Source organism: Oncorhynchus clarkii, chromosome 9 (assembly GCF_045791955.1).
Source record: "Oncorhynchus clarkii lewisi isolate Uvic-CL-2024 chromosome 9, UVic_Ocla_1.0, whole genome shotgun sequence".
In the NCBI taxonomy this organism is placed as follows: domain Eukaryota; kingdom Metazoa; phylum Chordata; class Actinopteri; order Salmoniformes; family Salmonidae; genus Oncorhynchus; species Oncorhynchus clarkii.
Window position 1 is genome coordinate 58087275 of NC_092155.1, and position 15040 is coordinate 58102314.

Below are 15040 nucleotides of genomic sequence, written 5' to 3' on the forward strand. Positions count from 1 at the left end.
TAAATGAGTCATGTGGATGGATTGAAGGTGAGGAGAGAAAATGTGAGAACTGTATTGGTTAGGGAGGGGGGGGGCAAAGCGGTAACATTATATAGAAAGGGTAGATGATAGAAGGATGCAGAGAGAGAAAGGATGAGGAGAGGGAGAAAGAGCAGCACCTGGGCGGCAGGGCTGGCAGAATGGTGCAGCGGAAGAAAGGAGGGACGGTGGGTGGTGCAGGTGTGACAGTAACAGCAGGAGTGAGTGTCCAGCTGGGGAGGAGAGTCCTGGGAGAGACAGACAGGACAGCCAGGAAGTGAATGGACAACAAGAGAGAGAGAGAGATACAGAGCGATACAGAGAGAGAGACAGAGACAGAGGGTAGGGACAGATTCTTACAAGACCCTGGTTAATGGGGGACACGAGATGTTTGTGTGGTTTTAGGTGTGTGTACCGATGAGAGGGATGGGAGTGATGTGCCCATGCTGTGGTGAATCAACCCCCGCTCCGCTACAATAACATCAGTACATAACTGTTTTGTGTGGTTTTCATGCCAAGCAAAAATAACACCATTCCCATTAAAGGCAGGATGAGATTGTGTGTGAACACACATTCTGGTTGTTATATCTAATGAATGTTCCCAGCTGTGTGATTGTAACATTATCATTCAGTAGCAATCCATCGCTTAATGTTTTAATGCTAATGGGGTGTTGCTACTGGCAGATTTTCACAATGTATTCACAATGAGACAATTGTGTGAGCGTGTGTCGGCAGGTAGCCGAGTGGTTAAGAGCGTGGGGCCAGTTACCGAAAGGTTGCTGGTTTGAATCCCGAGGCGACTAGGTGAAAAATATGCCGATGTGCCCTTGAGCAAGGCACGTAAGCCTAATTGCTCCTGTAAGTTGCCCTGGATAAGAGCGCCTGCTAAATTAATCAAATGTAAATGTTTGCGTATGACAAACTCACCCCTAATTTTCTTACGCTGCCCCGTGGTTTAGGAACGGGCCGGCTGGATTTGGTCTCGATGACCTCTGTCCCAGGTCCTGCTGGGATGACCTGGTGCTGTTTGGTCCTCTGGGCCTGGAGAGCCAGCTGATAGGCCACCTCAAAAGCTTGTCCCAGCGTCAGGATAATCTCATAGGTCAGGTTCTACCAGAGGGGGAGGAGAGAGAATCCTCCTCAGTATTCTATTCCCTCCTCCCGTCTCCCATATCAACCACCCTCAGTAGGGTTGGGGGAAACCAGAAACATCCGGTTCTCAGGGATACGGTATGTTCAACCTAGCTTCCTTTTCCCCTGAAAAACGGATGTGGGGACCACGCTCGGGTGTTTCTTTTACGCCTGCTATGTTAAGTTACGTGTCAACAGACAGACAGACATGCACTAGTGCTCCTGAATATAATGTTGCTGCATCACTCTACAGCAGACGGAGTCTTAGTCATTATGAAAGTAAACACAGGCATATGGTGCATCTAGAATTCCTAGGTAAGACAAGTCATGGTTCTAAGTATGTACAGTATTTAAAAGCATACACATTGAGTGGATGAGACAACAAGCCACAATCTCAGCTCAGTGGACAGTCTCCTCCAAAGACCCAGGAGATATGCTCAGTCAGACAATGGCATCGAATACTTTACTCTAAAGTGGATTTGCCTGTACAACTTTGTAAACCGACTTAATTGAATGGCAGAGAAAGCTGTCAGGTAGAGAGGAAGTGTAGCGAGACAGCAAGCGGTTCTCTCTCTGTCGCCTGACTGCAAACACCTGCTACTGCAACCCACTGAGGCTGGAGCTGCATCACATTAAAACACTCAGATTCTACTTAGCGGAAAGGTGCAGCTGAAGGTGAACATGCACTTGGGACCAGAGACAAAAACACTGAGGGGGGTCCATGTGTGTATTTATTTGTACACCCAAAAAGCCCTCCATTTGTTTTGAGAAAGATGGATTTTAATGGCTTCCTCTGATACTCTTTGTCCCTGACACATACAACACCATTGGAAGCTCAACCCAGTCCAGTGAGACACCACCTGATTGGCTCTGTTCAACATATTCTTGTAAAGTTAAGTAACAAAACAACTCCAGCTTGAGAAAAACAGAAGGCTGATTATTAGTCTGTGTCTCCGAGGAACTTTCTCTTTGTTTACTTCCTTTGATCTGATCTGAGATCCGTCCCATTGTGTGGGCTGTTGAAAAATGAGCCTGTGGCGTCCGATAGCAGCCTGGTCAATACTGTTTAAAAGCTCTGATCACATCTCCGGGCTATTACACTCCCCCACCTCACCTCATCTCAGATAGTCATCAGTCTACTGCATTACCCCTGAGGCCACTCAGTTCACAGCCCTATTGAGTACAACACAAGCCACAGGGCCAACAGCAGACCTCTCAGAAAAGTGGGACCTGCCATAGAAAAACAGCCATTGACTTTAATGGGTATGTTATTTCTATTGGACCAGCCTCTGTAGTAGTTTGTCAGTTGCCTTAGATGACCCCTACAGTATTACATGTGAAAAGCTTTAGAGTTACACACAGCCGTGGGTAGGGCTGTGGCGGTAATAACATTTTGTCAGCCAGTGATTGTCAAGAAAATAACAGCCGGTCTCACGGTAATTGACCGTTAATTAACATAAACACATTTAGCATCTCCAGGCCTCCACACATACAAGCCACGGATGCAGACCTTTGGAACATCTACATTTTAACAAGTCTAATACATAAATGGGCTATATGTTTTGATTTTTAAAAGATTCTAAGGCTGCATGATACTACTAATTATGATTTGAAAAAAGGTATGAGCTCTGCTTTGTTCTTTGCACAGGATTCACTGTTTTTTTGCCTTAAACTGGGCATCATTCACAAGTGATAATATATCATTCACAAGTGATAGGCTAATCTGGTCACCCATCAGACTATTCTTAATTTAATCTGGTCTTTACATATACTAAATAATATACGCGTGAAATTTGGTTAGATTTAGAATGGACCATTATCATGCACCTGTATCGAAACGGGGTCAGCGGGAAACAAATACATATTATCTATAAATTATCTATAAACTTAAATAGCAAAAAAACGCTTTTCCCATGGTTAATTTTCATGCCAGCCTGGTGGGCTATACTCCTGTTGTAAATAGAACCAAATGTGCCTAATATTAGGAAAGTTGAGAAATAAATATAGTAGGCCTAGCCTATAGAAAGCGGATTGGATCCTCCTCTTTTTAAGAGGCCATCACTCTGTTTTCTCATGCAATTGAATAGCCTATAGAAATGTTGCGCAACATGAGCTCATGGGCTCTCATTAAGTGTTTGATTAAATGTTCGAATACATTTGCATTGATGTCAGAGTGGTAAGAGGGACAATAGAGTGCTGTGAGTAACAGGCAGTTAGCAAGTTTGGTAGGCTACTAATGACAATCAGCAGCATCAGAGCTTGGAGAAGCCTAATTACTGTGACTAAACGTTTATGTGGAATTTGACTGCCGTCATGACTCGTGACCGCCAGTGTGGCGGTAATACGATCACCATCACGGGTCAATTTTTTCTTGAGCAGATGGTTGGTGGGCCAGAACATATTTCAAACCTTGATTACATATGATCAAATATGCCTCTCTATTTATGCGTGGGAATACTAGGGAACAGATTTCCTAAATTAAAATCACTTTGAGCTGAATTCCTGGTGATTATACAGTCCTTAATAATGTCCAACATAAAAATAAAAAAATACCCCCCCCCAAAGATTCACTCAGAAAACATGGATGCCTGCCTATTGGGGAACCCTGGTTTAGACAAATAATCAGTTCTCAGGAGGAACGGCGTGGTGGAGGTTGGCAGTTTAGTGATGGTCACCTAGCAGCATGACTATCGGAAAAAGGCAAGCAAGCGTTGCTGACGTGTGAAACCTCACAGGTAGATAAGCTGGTCTAGAGAGTAAAGAGAACAGTGATGCTGTGTTGCTGCCAATCAGAATCACATCTCCTCTGAGGATTAAAAAAGGTGGCTGGGAAGGAGCCAACATGAGGACAGAGGAGAGGACATCACAGACCATTATGTATGGACCTGAATCTACAGCTGAAATATATTTGTATATGTACTGTGCTGTGGTGCGGCAATACATGTCTTAGTTTGGACATATTCTGAAACGAATGCGATAGTATAACATACAATGAAGTCAAGTCACGTCACTGCACGCTGGAGTGATCGGGTTAGAGTGGGATGATTGTGTAGGCATGCATTCTCACCACGTCCACTGTGCTGAACACATGGCAGTAGTGGTGGTTGGTCTGCAGGTCCTTGGTGATGTAGGCAAATGTGCACAGATCCTCTGGGTCCTGGGCCGCACACGAGATGTTCCGGATCTCATGCTCAGCTATGATGTTCTGTATTGGAGGAGTGTCCAACAAGACACTACAATGAGTATACTGTATGTATAGTCACAGATACATCAATAAAGATCACATTCACATCTCCATTATGAAAGAACATGTCAATACGTTCTTAATTGCAATGGCGACACAGAAGTTTCTACCCTGTGACCCCTCAAAAAAGGCCTATCTGTCATGTATATGATACACTTAACAGACAGGGGTGACATTTAGTATGAAGGAGGGAGAGGGTGGGGCTGAATCAATGTGATTGGTGTGATGTGATGCTGGGCAGCCTCCTCCTCCCCTGGTGTCTAGTCTGCCTGGCTGGGACAGGTGTGTGTGTGTCTATCTAGTTTTCAGATATCGCCGTATGGATCAGGTCCAAGGTGAAAACGGGGCACCCAGCCAACCAACCTTATTGGCTGCGTCAATGAACTTCACCCCTTTGTATGTGATGGAGAGGACGATGGTGGGGACCTTCCTCATCTGCTCTGTAGACCTCTGGGGGGGTGGAGGGGGGGGGGGGAATTAGTCTGGGTCCTTTCAGCAGAGATAGAGAATGATGTCTCTCTAAACATGAGGAGACTAGAGTAGTAGTTAAAGGCGTGACCTACCCTCATTTTGGCACAGGCGTCCTGGGTGGACTCTGTCCCACGTAGCTCCTTGATGAGCATAGATCCCAGGTACTGGATTTTGAGTGTGAGAAACATTAATATAGTAATACAGAGTGAGAAACCATATATATTAAAGAAAGACATTAGTGAGCTACTGCAGGAAAAGGTGTCACTTACATTGGCTTCATAGTCACAGGACTCAAAGATGAGCTTCTCAGGCTGGTGGTGCCAGTTCTGTACAGGGGTGTAAGGTGCTGCCAGGCTGGGGGGTCGCAGGGTCAGACGGGGCTCCCGATGCCGCTCCTCATACCTCTCATGTGAGCGGTGTCTTCCACTGCGGGGCCGGTGGGGGTCCACATCGTAAGCTGGGTCAGGCCCCTTCCTCCTCCCAGGCTCCCCCAACGGCAGGAGGGGGTCCATGGAACGACCCGCGTAGGAGTCCATGTGACTGATGGGAGAGGAGGTCTGGGATACCAGGTCCTGACACCTGATCTGGGACAGGCGGGGGGGCTTGACAGGAGGTTCCTCATAGGGCCGTTCTGCCAGCGAGGCGATGATGCGTTTTCTGTGTCCCAGCAAGGTGATTTTCAGTACCTGGAAGATACAAAACAGTCCTAACCACTGAACAAACTATTTCAAAATGTGCTCTCTCAAAGTAAATTTCAGAGAGACACACTCACGTTGACAATCTCCAGCTCCCACAGGTTCTTGACACAGTCGAGGCTGCGGTATCCGCTGGACAGGAAGTTGTGGAGGTACTCCTGCAGGCCCAGGAGGTCCAGCCAGGAGGAGAGAGAGATGCTTCCGTCACAGCCCAGGGCCTTCACCTGCAGGGGGAGACAGTCACACACTGATCACTCCACTCCCCACATAGTCAGGGCTGATGACACTCGCTAGAGCTACTGCATGGGGCCATAGGGGAACTCATTAAAGTCAGGAGTTTGGAGAGACTCACTTTTGGCAGGGACCGAGCTGCATGCAGGATCTTCCTTCGATGTCCTGGGTCAGTGATGCCTATCTCCCTCAGGTCCTGTTCCTCCATCACATTACTGCCCTGTAACAGAGAGGACCGATTGGGTTAAAATGACATCACAGTGACCATACTAACATGGCTTCAATGTTGCCGTAACAGGCTTAGCTGTGTAAACTGGACAGGGAATTTGATAACACAATAATTCAATGGAGAGGGTTTTCTCATATTGTCAATAGAAATCTAACACAGCATCTTAGTGTTAAAAGGCTAACCAGACCCAGTCAAAGACACACCCACGTGGTTGGTTAGTGAGCTGCCTCCCCTAATGCTGCCATTGCAAAAATAAGGGGTCCATTTCTTTGGAGTGTCAAGCACTTCTCCCTTCTCCCATAGAGAGAACATACAGCTGACTACAGTACTGAAATAAACGTCAATACATCCCTCTAGTAAATGTAATTTAAGTGGATGAGAGAGGAAAGGGGAGGGAGGGGGACAAGCACCAGGGAGCATGAGCAAAGGTCAAACCTTGCTCATGCAGGTAGCCTAGTGGTTAGAGCGTTGGGCCAGTAACCAAAAGGTTTCTAGTTCGAATCCCCGAACTGACAAGGTAAAAAAAAAATATGTCGTTCTGCCCCTGAATAAGGCAGTTAACCCACTGTTCCTAGGTGTCATTATGAATAAGAACTTGTTCTTAACCGACTTGCCTAGTTAAATAAAGGTAAAAAACAAAAACATCTACAGTTCCACACAATACCATCTCCAAGGCTGAGACAGCCGGCGGGAACAATGGGTGGCTAATCCTCTTGGATCAATCAGGGAACTTCAGGAGGGGGACAGGGAGGAGCAAGGTGGGAAGAGCGGAGTCCTACTGAGTCGACAACCGCAGGCAGCACTAAATGACTTTGACCACGAAGGTTAGCCTCCCTTCACCGAGTGTCATTCATCAGGGTCACTCGATGGGTCCTTCCATTGGCCTGACGTGGTCAAATGAAAGAGGAATTACTAACCATTACTCAAATGACTGACTTGGAAGTTGCTGCTGGCACACACTTAGTAGAAAAGTGTGTAAAGCTCTATGGACCTTGCAACAGTGTTGTGCATGAGCCCTGTCAGTGGGATGGAGGGTCAGGAGCTGACAAGCTGCGTTGCTGCAGGGGCAAAGGGAGTGGGAGGGAGGGGGCATCAGTGTGTGTGTTACACAGCGTAATATATACAGGGGTGAAATGAGTCATGGGGACTGTGGCTCAGCCATGGCAGGGAGGGGATTTTGTGTGTATGTGTGTGTGCGCACTTTCTTTTGGCTCTACTGTATTAACCTGAGCATGTGCAGGGATGAAGATCATGACTCAGGTATTTTCCACTTTTAGGATTATGGGAAGAGGGTAGATACAGAGAGGTATTCAGAGAGAGAGCGAGATTCACAGAGAGAGAGTGAGAGAGCGCGAGAGAGATAGAGCGAGAGAGATAGAGAGAGCGAGAGAGATACAGAGAGAGCGAGAGAGATACAGAGAGAGCGAGAGAGATAGGAGTGTCAGTGGGCCACAGCAAAATCACAGTCAACTTGAATCATGAGGCATCAAAGCCAAAGGAATGGAGTAATATTAAGAAATACTATAGATCGAAGCAATGTAGTTAGGAAACTTACCAAAAAACAATTAAGCAACAACAAATTCAATCCCTTTTAGACAACTTCCTGGACAAATGTTCTACTGTAATAGTGAAGGTGTAAACTTGACAGTATAAAAACTTAACAGTGTATTTGACCTCTCAACTTCCCTATCAAATCTAAAAATCTCAAATAGATAACCGAAGAAAATGAACAACAATGACAAATGGTTTGATGAAGAATGCAAAAATCTAAGAAAGAAATTGGACAGGTTTCTCCAACCAAAAACATAGAGACCCGGAAAACCTGAGTCTATGCCTTCACTATGGTGAATCACTAAAACAATACAGAAATACACTATGAAAAAAGAAGGAACAGCACGTCAGAAACCAGCTCAATGTAATTGAAGAATCCATAGACTAACCACTTCTGGGAAAATTGGAAAACACTAAACAAAACAATACGAAGAATTATCTATCCAAAATGGAGATGTATGGGTAAACCACTTCTCCAATCTTTTTGGCTCTATAACAAAGAACAAACAATAAAAACATACACATGATCAAATACAAATCTTAGAATCAACTATTAAAGACTACCAGAACCCACTGGACTCTCCAATTACCTTGAATGAGCAACATGCCAAAATAAAAACCCTCCAACCCAAAAAGGCCTGTGGTATTGATGGTATCCTCAATGAAATGATTAAATATACAGACAACAAATTCCAATTGGCTATATTAAAACTCTTTAACATCATCCTTAGCTCTTTGGAACCAAGGACTGATCACCTCAATCCACAAAAGTGGAGACAAATTTGACCCCAATAACTACTGTGGGACATGCATCAACAGCAACCTTGGGAAAATCCTATGCATTATCATTAACAGCAGACTTGTACATTTCCTCAGTGAAAACAATGTACTGAGCAAATGGCAAATTGGCTTTTAAACAAATTATTGTACGACAGACCACGTATTCACCCTGCACACCCTAATTGACAAACAAACAAACCAAAACAAAGGCAAAGCCTTCTCATGCTTTGTTAATTTCAAAAAAGCCTTTGACTCAATTTGGCTTGAGGGTCTGCTATACAATTGATGGAAAGTGGTGTGTGGTTAAAATAGGCAAAAAACACAAATTTCTTCCCACAGGGCCATGGGGTGAGACAGGGATGCAGCTTTACCCCCACCCTCTTCAACATATATATCAACAAATTAGTGAGGGCACTAGAAAAGTCTGCAGAACCCGGCCTCACCCTACCAGAAGCTCAAGTCAAATGTCTACCGTTTGCTGATGATCTGGTGCTTCTGTCACCAACCAAGGAGGGCCTACAGCAGCACCTAGATCTTCTGCACAGATTCTGTCAGACCTGGGCCCTGACAGTAAATCTCAGTAAGACCAAAATAATGGTGTTCCAAAAAAAAGGTCCAGTCGCCAGGACCACAAATACAAATTCCATCTAGACACTGTTGCCCTAGAGCACATAAAAAACTATACATACCATGGCCTAAACATCAGCGCCACAGGTAACTTCCACAAAGCTGTGAACGATCTGAGAGACAAGGCAAGAAGAGCATTCTATGCCATCAAATAGAACATAAAATTTGACATATCAATTAGGATCTGGCTAAAAATACTTGAATCAGTCATAGAGCCCATTGTCCTTTATGGTTGTGATGTCTGGGGTACGCTCACCAACCAAGAACTCACAAAATGGGACAAACACCAAATTGAGAAACTGCATGCAGAATTCTGCAAAAATATCCTCTGTGTACAACGTAGAACACCAAATAATGCATGCAGAGCAGAATTAGGCCGATACCCGCTAATTATCAAAATCCAGAAAAGAGGCGTTAAATTCTACAACCACTTAAAAGGAAGCGATTCCCAAAACTTCCATAACAAAGCCATCACCTACAGAAGCAAGCTGGTCCTGGGGCTCTGTTCACAAACACAAACAGACCCCAGAGCCCCAGTACAGCAACACAATTAAACCCAACCAAATCATGAGAAAACAAAAAGAAAATTACTTAACACATTGGAAATAATTAACAAAAAAACAGAGCAAACTAGAATGCTATTGGGCCCTAAACAGAGAGTAGACAGTGGCAGAATACCGGCCCACTGTGACTGACCCAAACTTAAGGAAAGCTTTGACTATGTACAGACTTAGTGAGCATAGCCTTGCTATTGAGAAAGGCCGCCGTAGGCAGACATGGCTCTCAAGAGAAGACAGGCTATGTGCACACTGCCCACAAAATGAGGTGGAAACTAAGCTGCACTTCCTAACCTCCTACCCAATGTATGACCATATTAGAGACACATATTTCCCTCAGATTACACAGAGCCACAAAAAATCTGAAAACAAACCCGATTTTGATAAACTCCCATATCTACTGGGTAAAATCCACAGTGTGCCATCACAGCAGCAATATTTGTGACCTGTTGCCACAAGAAAAGGTCAACCAGTGAAGAACAAACACCATTGTAAATACAACCCATATTTATGCTTATTTAGTTTACCTTTTGTACTTTAACCATTTGTACATCGTTACGACACTGTATATATACACATAATGACATTCGTAATGTTTTTATTTATGTCTTTATTATTTTGGAACTTGTGTTTATTGTTTAATTGTTTATTTCACTTTTGTATATTATCTACTTCACTTGCTTTGGCAATGTAAACACATGTTTCCCATGCCAGTAAAGCCCCTTGAATTGAATTGAGATACAGAGATACAGAGCGAGGTACATAGAGAGAGCAATACAGAGAGAGATACACAGAGAGAGAGAGAGACTCACAGAGTGTGAGAGATACACACACAGAGAGAGAGAGACAAAGATAGAGAGAGAGAGAGAGAGCGTGAGATACAGAGAGAGATACAGAGATAGATACAGTAAGAGAGATAAAGATACAGAGAGAGATACACAGAGAGAGATACAGAGAAAGATACAGAGAGAGAGAGAGATACAGAGAGATAGAGAAAGAGAGAGAGAAAGAGAGAGAGATACAGAGAAAGAGAGAGATACAGAGAGAGAGATGAGAAGAGGAAATACAGTAAAACGTTTAGACAACGGCTCATTGTGACTCCTTTATTCCTCTAATAACTCATAGTGGAATGACAGCTCTGGGGACTTCTACACTCACACCTTATCTGATCACTTCAGTCATCTCCCCAGCTGATGACTGAACAATACAATGATGAGGGGAATGAAGCCAGAGTACAGCTGCCCATATTTCCTTGGCGTGTTTAGAGTTTGGAGCACAGACGGTACTACTGCTGCTGGTGCAGATGAGACTATAGCCGATCAATGGCTCTTTCTGTGTATGAAATACTAAAAGGAGGAGTAGCTACCATTCACATCAGCCCCATCTATCCGTCAGCACCAGGATTCAATTACGTTACGCAACAGGTATAACAAAAGACCACTATGGAACACATACTGATACATTTCTACTGCTGGGCTGGGGAGTCAGTGAGAGGTACGAGGCAACATGGTGCAAGGCAATGGTAAATTATACAAATCAGTTTATTTTCAAATCAGGCCATCATATGAGGAACCAAGACGTAAAGGGGAGTTATTCAACAGTGTAATAGCATTCATAATACATTCATAAGGTTGTTTTCTATTGCAGACTATGTTTGGAAGATTTTGTGTGTTTGCAGTGTTAGTGTCAGAGGCTGCCGTCCATGTCGACAGAGTGATTTCCAGGACCAACACAGACACACATAGATCCCTCATCTCTGGCTGACTGCATCTCTCTGATCCTGACACTCATACTAAACACCTTCTGAGAACCCCCCCACATCTACACCAGTTACCACAGAGACTAGAGAAGGGCCCTTGCCTCAATGTCAAAATAAACTTTAAATGGATTATCTCATTTCTGATGAAAGGCAATTGAGCGGGGTAAATTCCCCAACTGCCTGATATGAGACAAAATGCAACATTCACCCCAACCTATCCCTGCTGTATAAGCGTTCATCGGTCAACCCACCAAGGCCACAAACTGCAAGAGAACGTGTGATAAACAGTCTTAATCAGACTCCGACGACTGGGAACTCTGGGAGAATCAAACCTCTTCCAGAGCAGGCATTGCAGAATATAGTGAGAATACATTACATAGAGCTGACTACAGCACCACGGACTGAAGGGGACATGCTCCGTCTGGAATACGACTGCTCCAGACAGTCTTGTGCCATGAGCCTGGGGGACTGAGGCAGTTAGGTGGGTATATGATCCATCAGTCAGGCTATGTTCTGCCAACCGAAGACAAGAGTGAGAGGTGGGCTCGAGGGGTTGTGTGTGTAGATTGTGAAAATGTTTTGACAAATGGACCTCAATCAAGAAATTCCCTTCCAACTTAATGCTAATCCTTTTTAAATAGCTCAACGCACACAACAATGTAAAAATCAATTAGGCCCTTCCTCCGCTATCCCAGAGTTTACCGGGTGAGGCAGTTAGTCTGTCCTCTCTCTGTCATTTATTCTCACTATAACCCGCCTCCGAAGAATTATTATTCCCATTAGAGGCTGTGGTGTGTTCATTACGTGACTACTTTGTGCCAAACCAAACAGAAGAGAGAGACTGGACTGTGAGGATCACACAGGCTGGCGTATTAACAGAGGAAGGACAGGCTGCTCCTCTCCTCTGATATTGCTCATTGGCATCATTGTGATGTTTGATTACAAGCCGAGCAGGAGTCGGAGCCTCTTCCCTGGGCAATCATTACCGGTACAGTGCGCCTGCCTGCGACTTCTCTGCTGATCTCAGAGACTTCAAGGAAATACATTTTCCCTGGCTGCCTTGATGAACACACACTCTACTGCTGTGAAGTCTCACCAACAGAGCGGGAGCCTCAACGAAGATAAGAGAATGCTAACTCAGTCTCGTTTCTATCACAGTACCGCCTGCCACTAGTAGGATGCTTTTGACGTTAGAGTAGTCATTTATATACAAGGAAGAGGTGTTCCTTTCTTGCGACAGGCATTACCAGTCCAGTTGACAGCATGCAAAGTACAGATGGATGCTTGCTTGCTTCTTCCACTCGTTCTCTCTCTGGGTCAATATAGATTCAAGTTTCAAGTTTTAATGCCATGTGCACAAGTACAGTGAAATGTCTTTCTTGCCAGCTCCAAACCCAACAATGCAGTAATCAATATCAATGTAGCACTAAAAAAATACCAAGGTAGAAACACAAGAGAAATAAAAATAAAAGGAATATGAGAAAGTAAGAAGCTGTATACAGGGTCAGTTCCAATACCATATTTACAATGTGCAGGGATCCTGGAGTGATAGAGGTAGATATGTATTGGGGTAAGGTGACTACGCAACAGGATATAAGATAAACAGAGTAGCAGCAGATAAATGAAGATTGTACGTGAGTGTGTGTGCGTAGAGTCAGTATAAATGTGTATGCATGTTATGTGTGTGTTGGAGTGTCAGTGTGCAGAGGTCCTGTGAGTGTGCCTAGAGGCCGTGCAAAGATCAAAATAAATACAAGGGTCAACTCAGTCTGTGTAGACATTTTGTTAGCTATTTAGCAGTCTTATGGCTTGGGGATAGAAACTGTTAAGGAGCCCGTTGGTGTCAGACTTGATGCACCGGTACCGCTTTCCGTGTGGCAGCAGAGAGAACAGTCTATGGCTTGGGTGGCTTTAACAATTTTCTGGGCCTTCCTTTTACACTGCCTGATATTGAGGTCCTGGACGGCAGGGAGCTTGGCCCCAGTGATGTACTGGGCTGTCCGCACCACCCTTTGTAGCTCCATGCGATTGAGGGCGGTGCTGTTGCCATACCAAGCAGTGATGCAGCCAGTCAAGATGCTCTCAATGGCGCAGCTGTAGAACTTTTGGAAAATTTGAGGGCTTGTGCCAAACTTTTTCAACCTCCTGAGGGGGAAGAGGTGCTGTCTTGCCTTCTCCACAATCAGCTCTGTGGTCTTACTGATGTTGAGGGAGAGGTTATTGTCCTGGCACCACACTGCCAGGTCATGGACCTCCCCCCTGTAGGCTGTCTCATCATCGCCGATGATCAGGCCTACCACCGTCATGTCATCAGCAAACTTGATTATAGTGTTGGAGTTGTGCGTAGCCACGCAGTCGTGGGTGAACAGGGAGTACAGGAGGGGACTTAGCACACACGCCTGTGGGGCGCCCGTGTTGAGGGTCAGCATGGCGGAGGTGATGTTGCCTACCCTAACTACGTAGGGTCAGCTCGTCAGGAAGTCCAAGATCCAGTTGCAGAGGGAGGTGTTCAGTCCCAGGGTCTTGAGCTTGGAGGGGACAATGGTGTTGAACACTGAGCTGTAGTCAATGAAGAGCATTTTCACATAGGCACAGTATCGTATCTAGGTGGGTGAAGGCAGTGTGAAGAGCAATTGAGATTGTGTCATCTATGGATCTGTTGGGGCGGTATGCAAATTGGAGTGGGTCTAGGGTGTCTGGTATGATGGTGGAGTTAGTGTGTGCCATAACCAGCCTCTCATAACACTTCATGATTACAGATGTGTGTGCTCCAGGGCGGTAGTCATTGTGGCATGAAAGCCTTCAAGTTCTTAGGAACAGGGATGATGGTGGTCAACTGTGGGGATTACAGACGGGGACAAGGAAAGGTTGAAAATGACTGAATATGCCTGCCAGCTGATCTGCGCATGCTCTGAGAATGTGCCCTGGAATACCATCCAGCCCCGCGGCCTTGCGAGTGTTGACCTGATGAAAGACCTTACTCAAGTCGGAGTGTGCATCAAATGTGTTGAGTTCGTTTGGTAGATCACGACTGGGTCTTCCGTTGTAATCCTTAATGGACAGTAGACCCTGCCACATGCGTTGGGCGTCAGAGCCTGTGTAATAGGATTCCAATTTATTCCTATATTGCCCTTTTGCTCATTTGATGACTCTGCGGAGGTCATAGTGGGACTTCTTGTACTTGTTCCGGTCCCCAGCCGTAGCCTCAGGGTGGTCTGCAATGGCCCCATGTGGGGTAGCCCTGTCCTTTAGTTTAGCGCCAATCTGTTTTAATCCAGAGTTTTTGATTGGGAAAGCAGCGAACATTCACTGCAGGGAAAACGTCGCAAATGCATTTCCTTATGATGCCAGTGACGGAGGTGGTTAGCTTGTTGATGTTATCGGCAGAGTCTCGGAACATATTCCAATCAGCGCTAGCAAAGCATAATCTGATTCTGATGATAATTTCTCAACAGAAGCGAGTCACGGGTTCTTCCTGTTTGAGGAAGCAGGAATACGGAGTCATGATCTGATATAGAAACGCATCTCGTAATTTTTTTAAAGGGCTTTCCTTCACTCGTATCCGACCACACAATCACTGTTATCGTATTGATCTGGTGCTGGGAGCAGCTTGAGGGCCAAGGAGACATCACAGTACTGCTGGAATAAATGGAGTTTAATTAGGAAACTTCAAGGCCGCTCTGTACAACATACATTAAGACACAACACTGACTCCCCCAAAACCAGGGATAAAATCTTCAGATGGGT

At 45.0% G+C, this 15040-nt stretch overlaps 1 protein-coding gene across 6 annotated transcripts in view; it reads right to left on the bottom strand.

Annotated features, from left to right (window-relative positions):
- LOC139416615 (ankyrin repeat and SAM domain-containing protein 1A-like) overlaps window positions 1-15040 on the bottom strand; it is a 105254-nt gene that overhangs the window by 4715 nt on the left and 85499 nt on the right. For all 6 annotated transcript variants that reach the window (XM_071165490.1, XM_071165489.1, XM_071165492.1 and 3 more), the window contains 7 exons: window positions 5912-6010; window positions 5637-5783; window positions 5134-5550; window positions 4957-5028; window positions 4757-4843; window positions 4217-4354; window positions 946-1128 (listed from right to left, as the gene is read on the bottom strand). In XM_071165490.1, coding sequence (XP_071021591.1) covers window positions 946-1128; window positions 4217-4354; window positions 4757-4843; window positions 4957-5028; window positions 5134-5550; window positions 5637-5783; window positions 5912-6010 — 1143 coding nt within the window. The remainder of the gene's footprint in view (window positions 1-945; window positions 1129-4216; window positions 4355-4756; window positions 4844-4956; window positions 5029-5133; window positions 5551-5636; window positions 5784-5911; window positions 6011-15040) is intronic.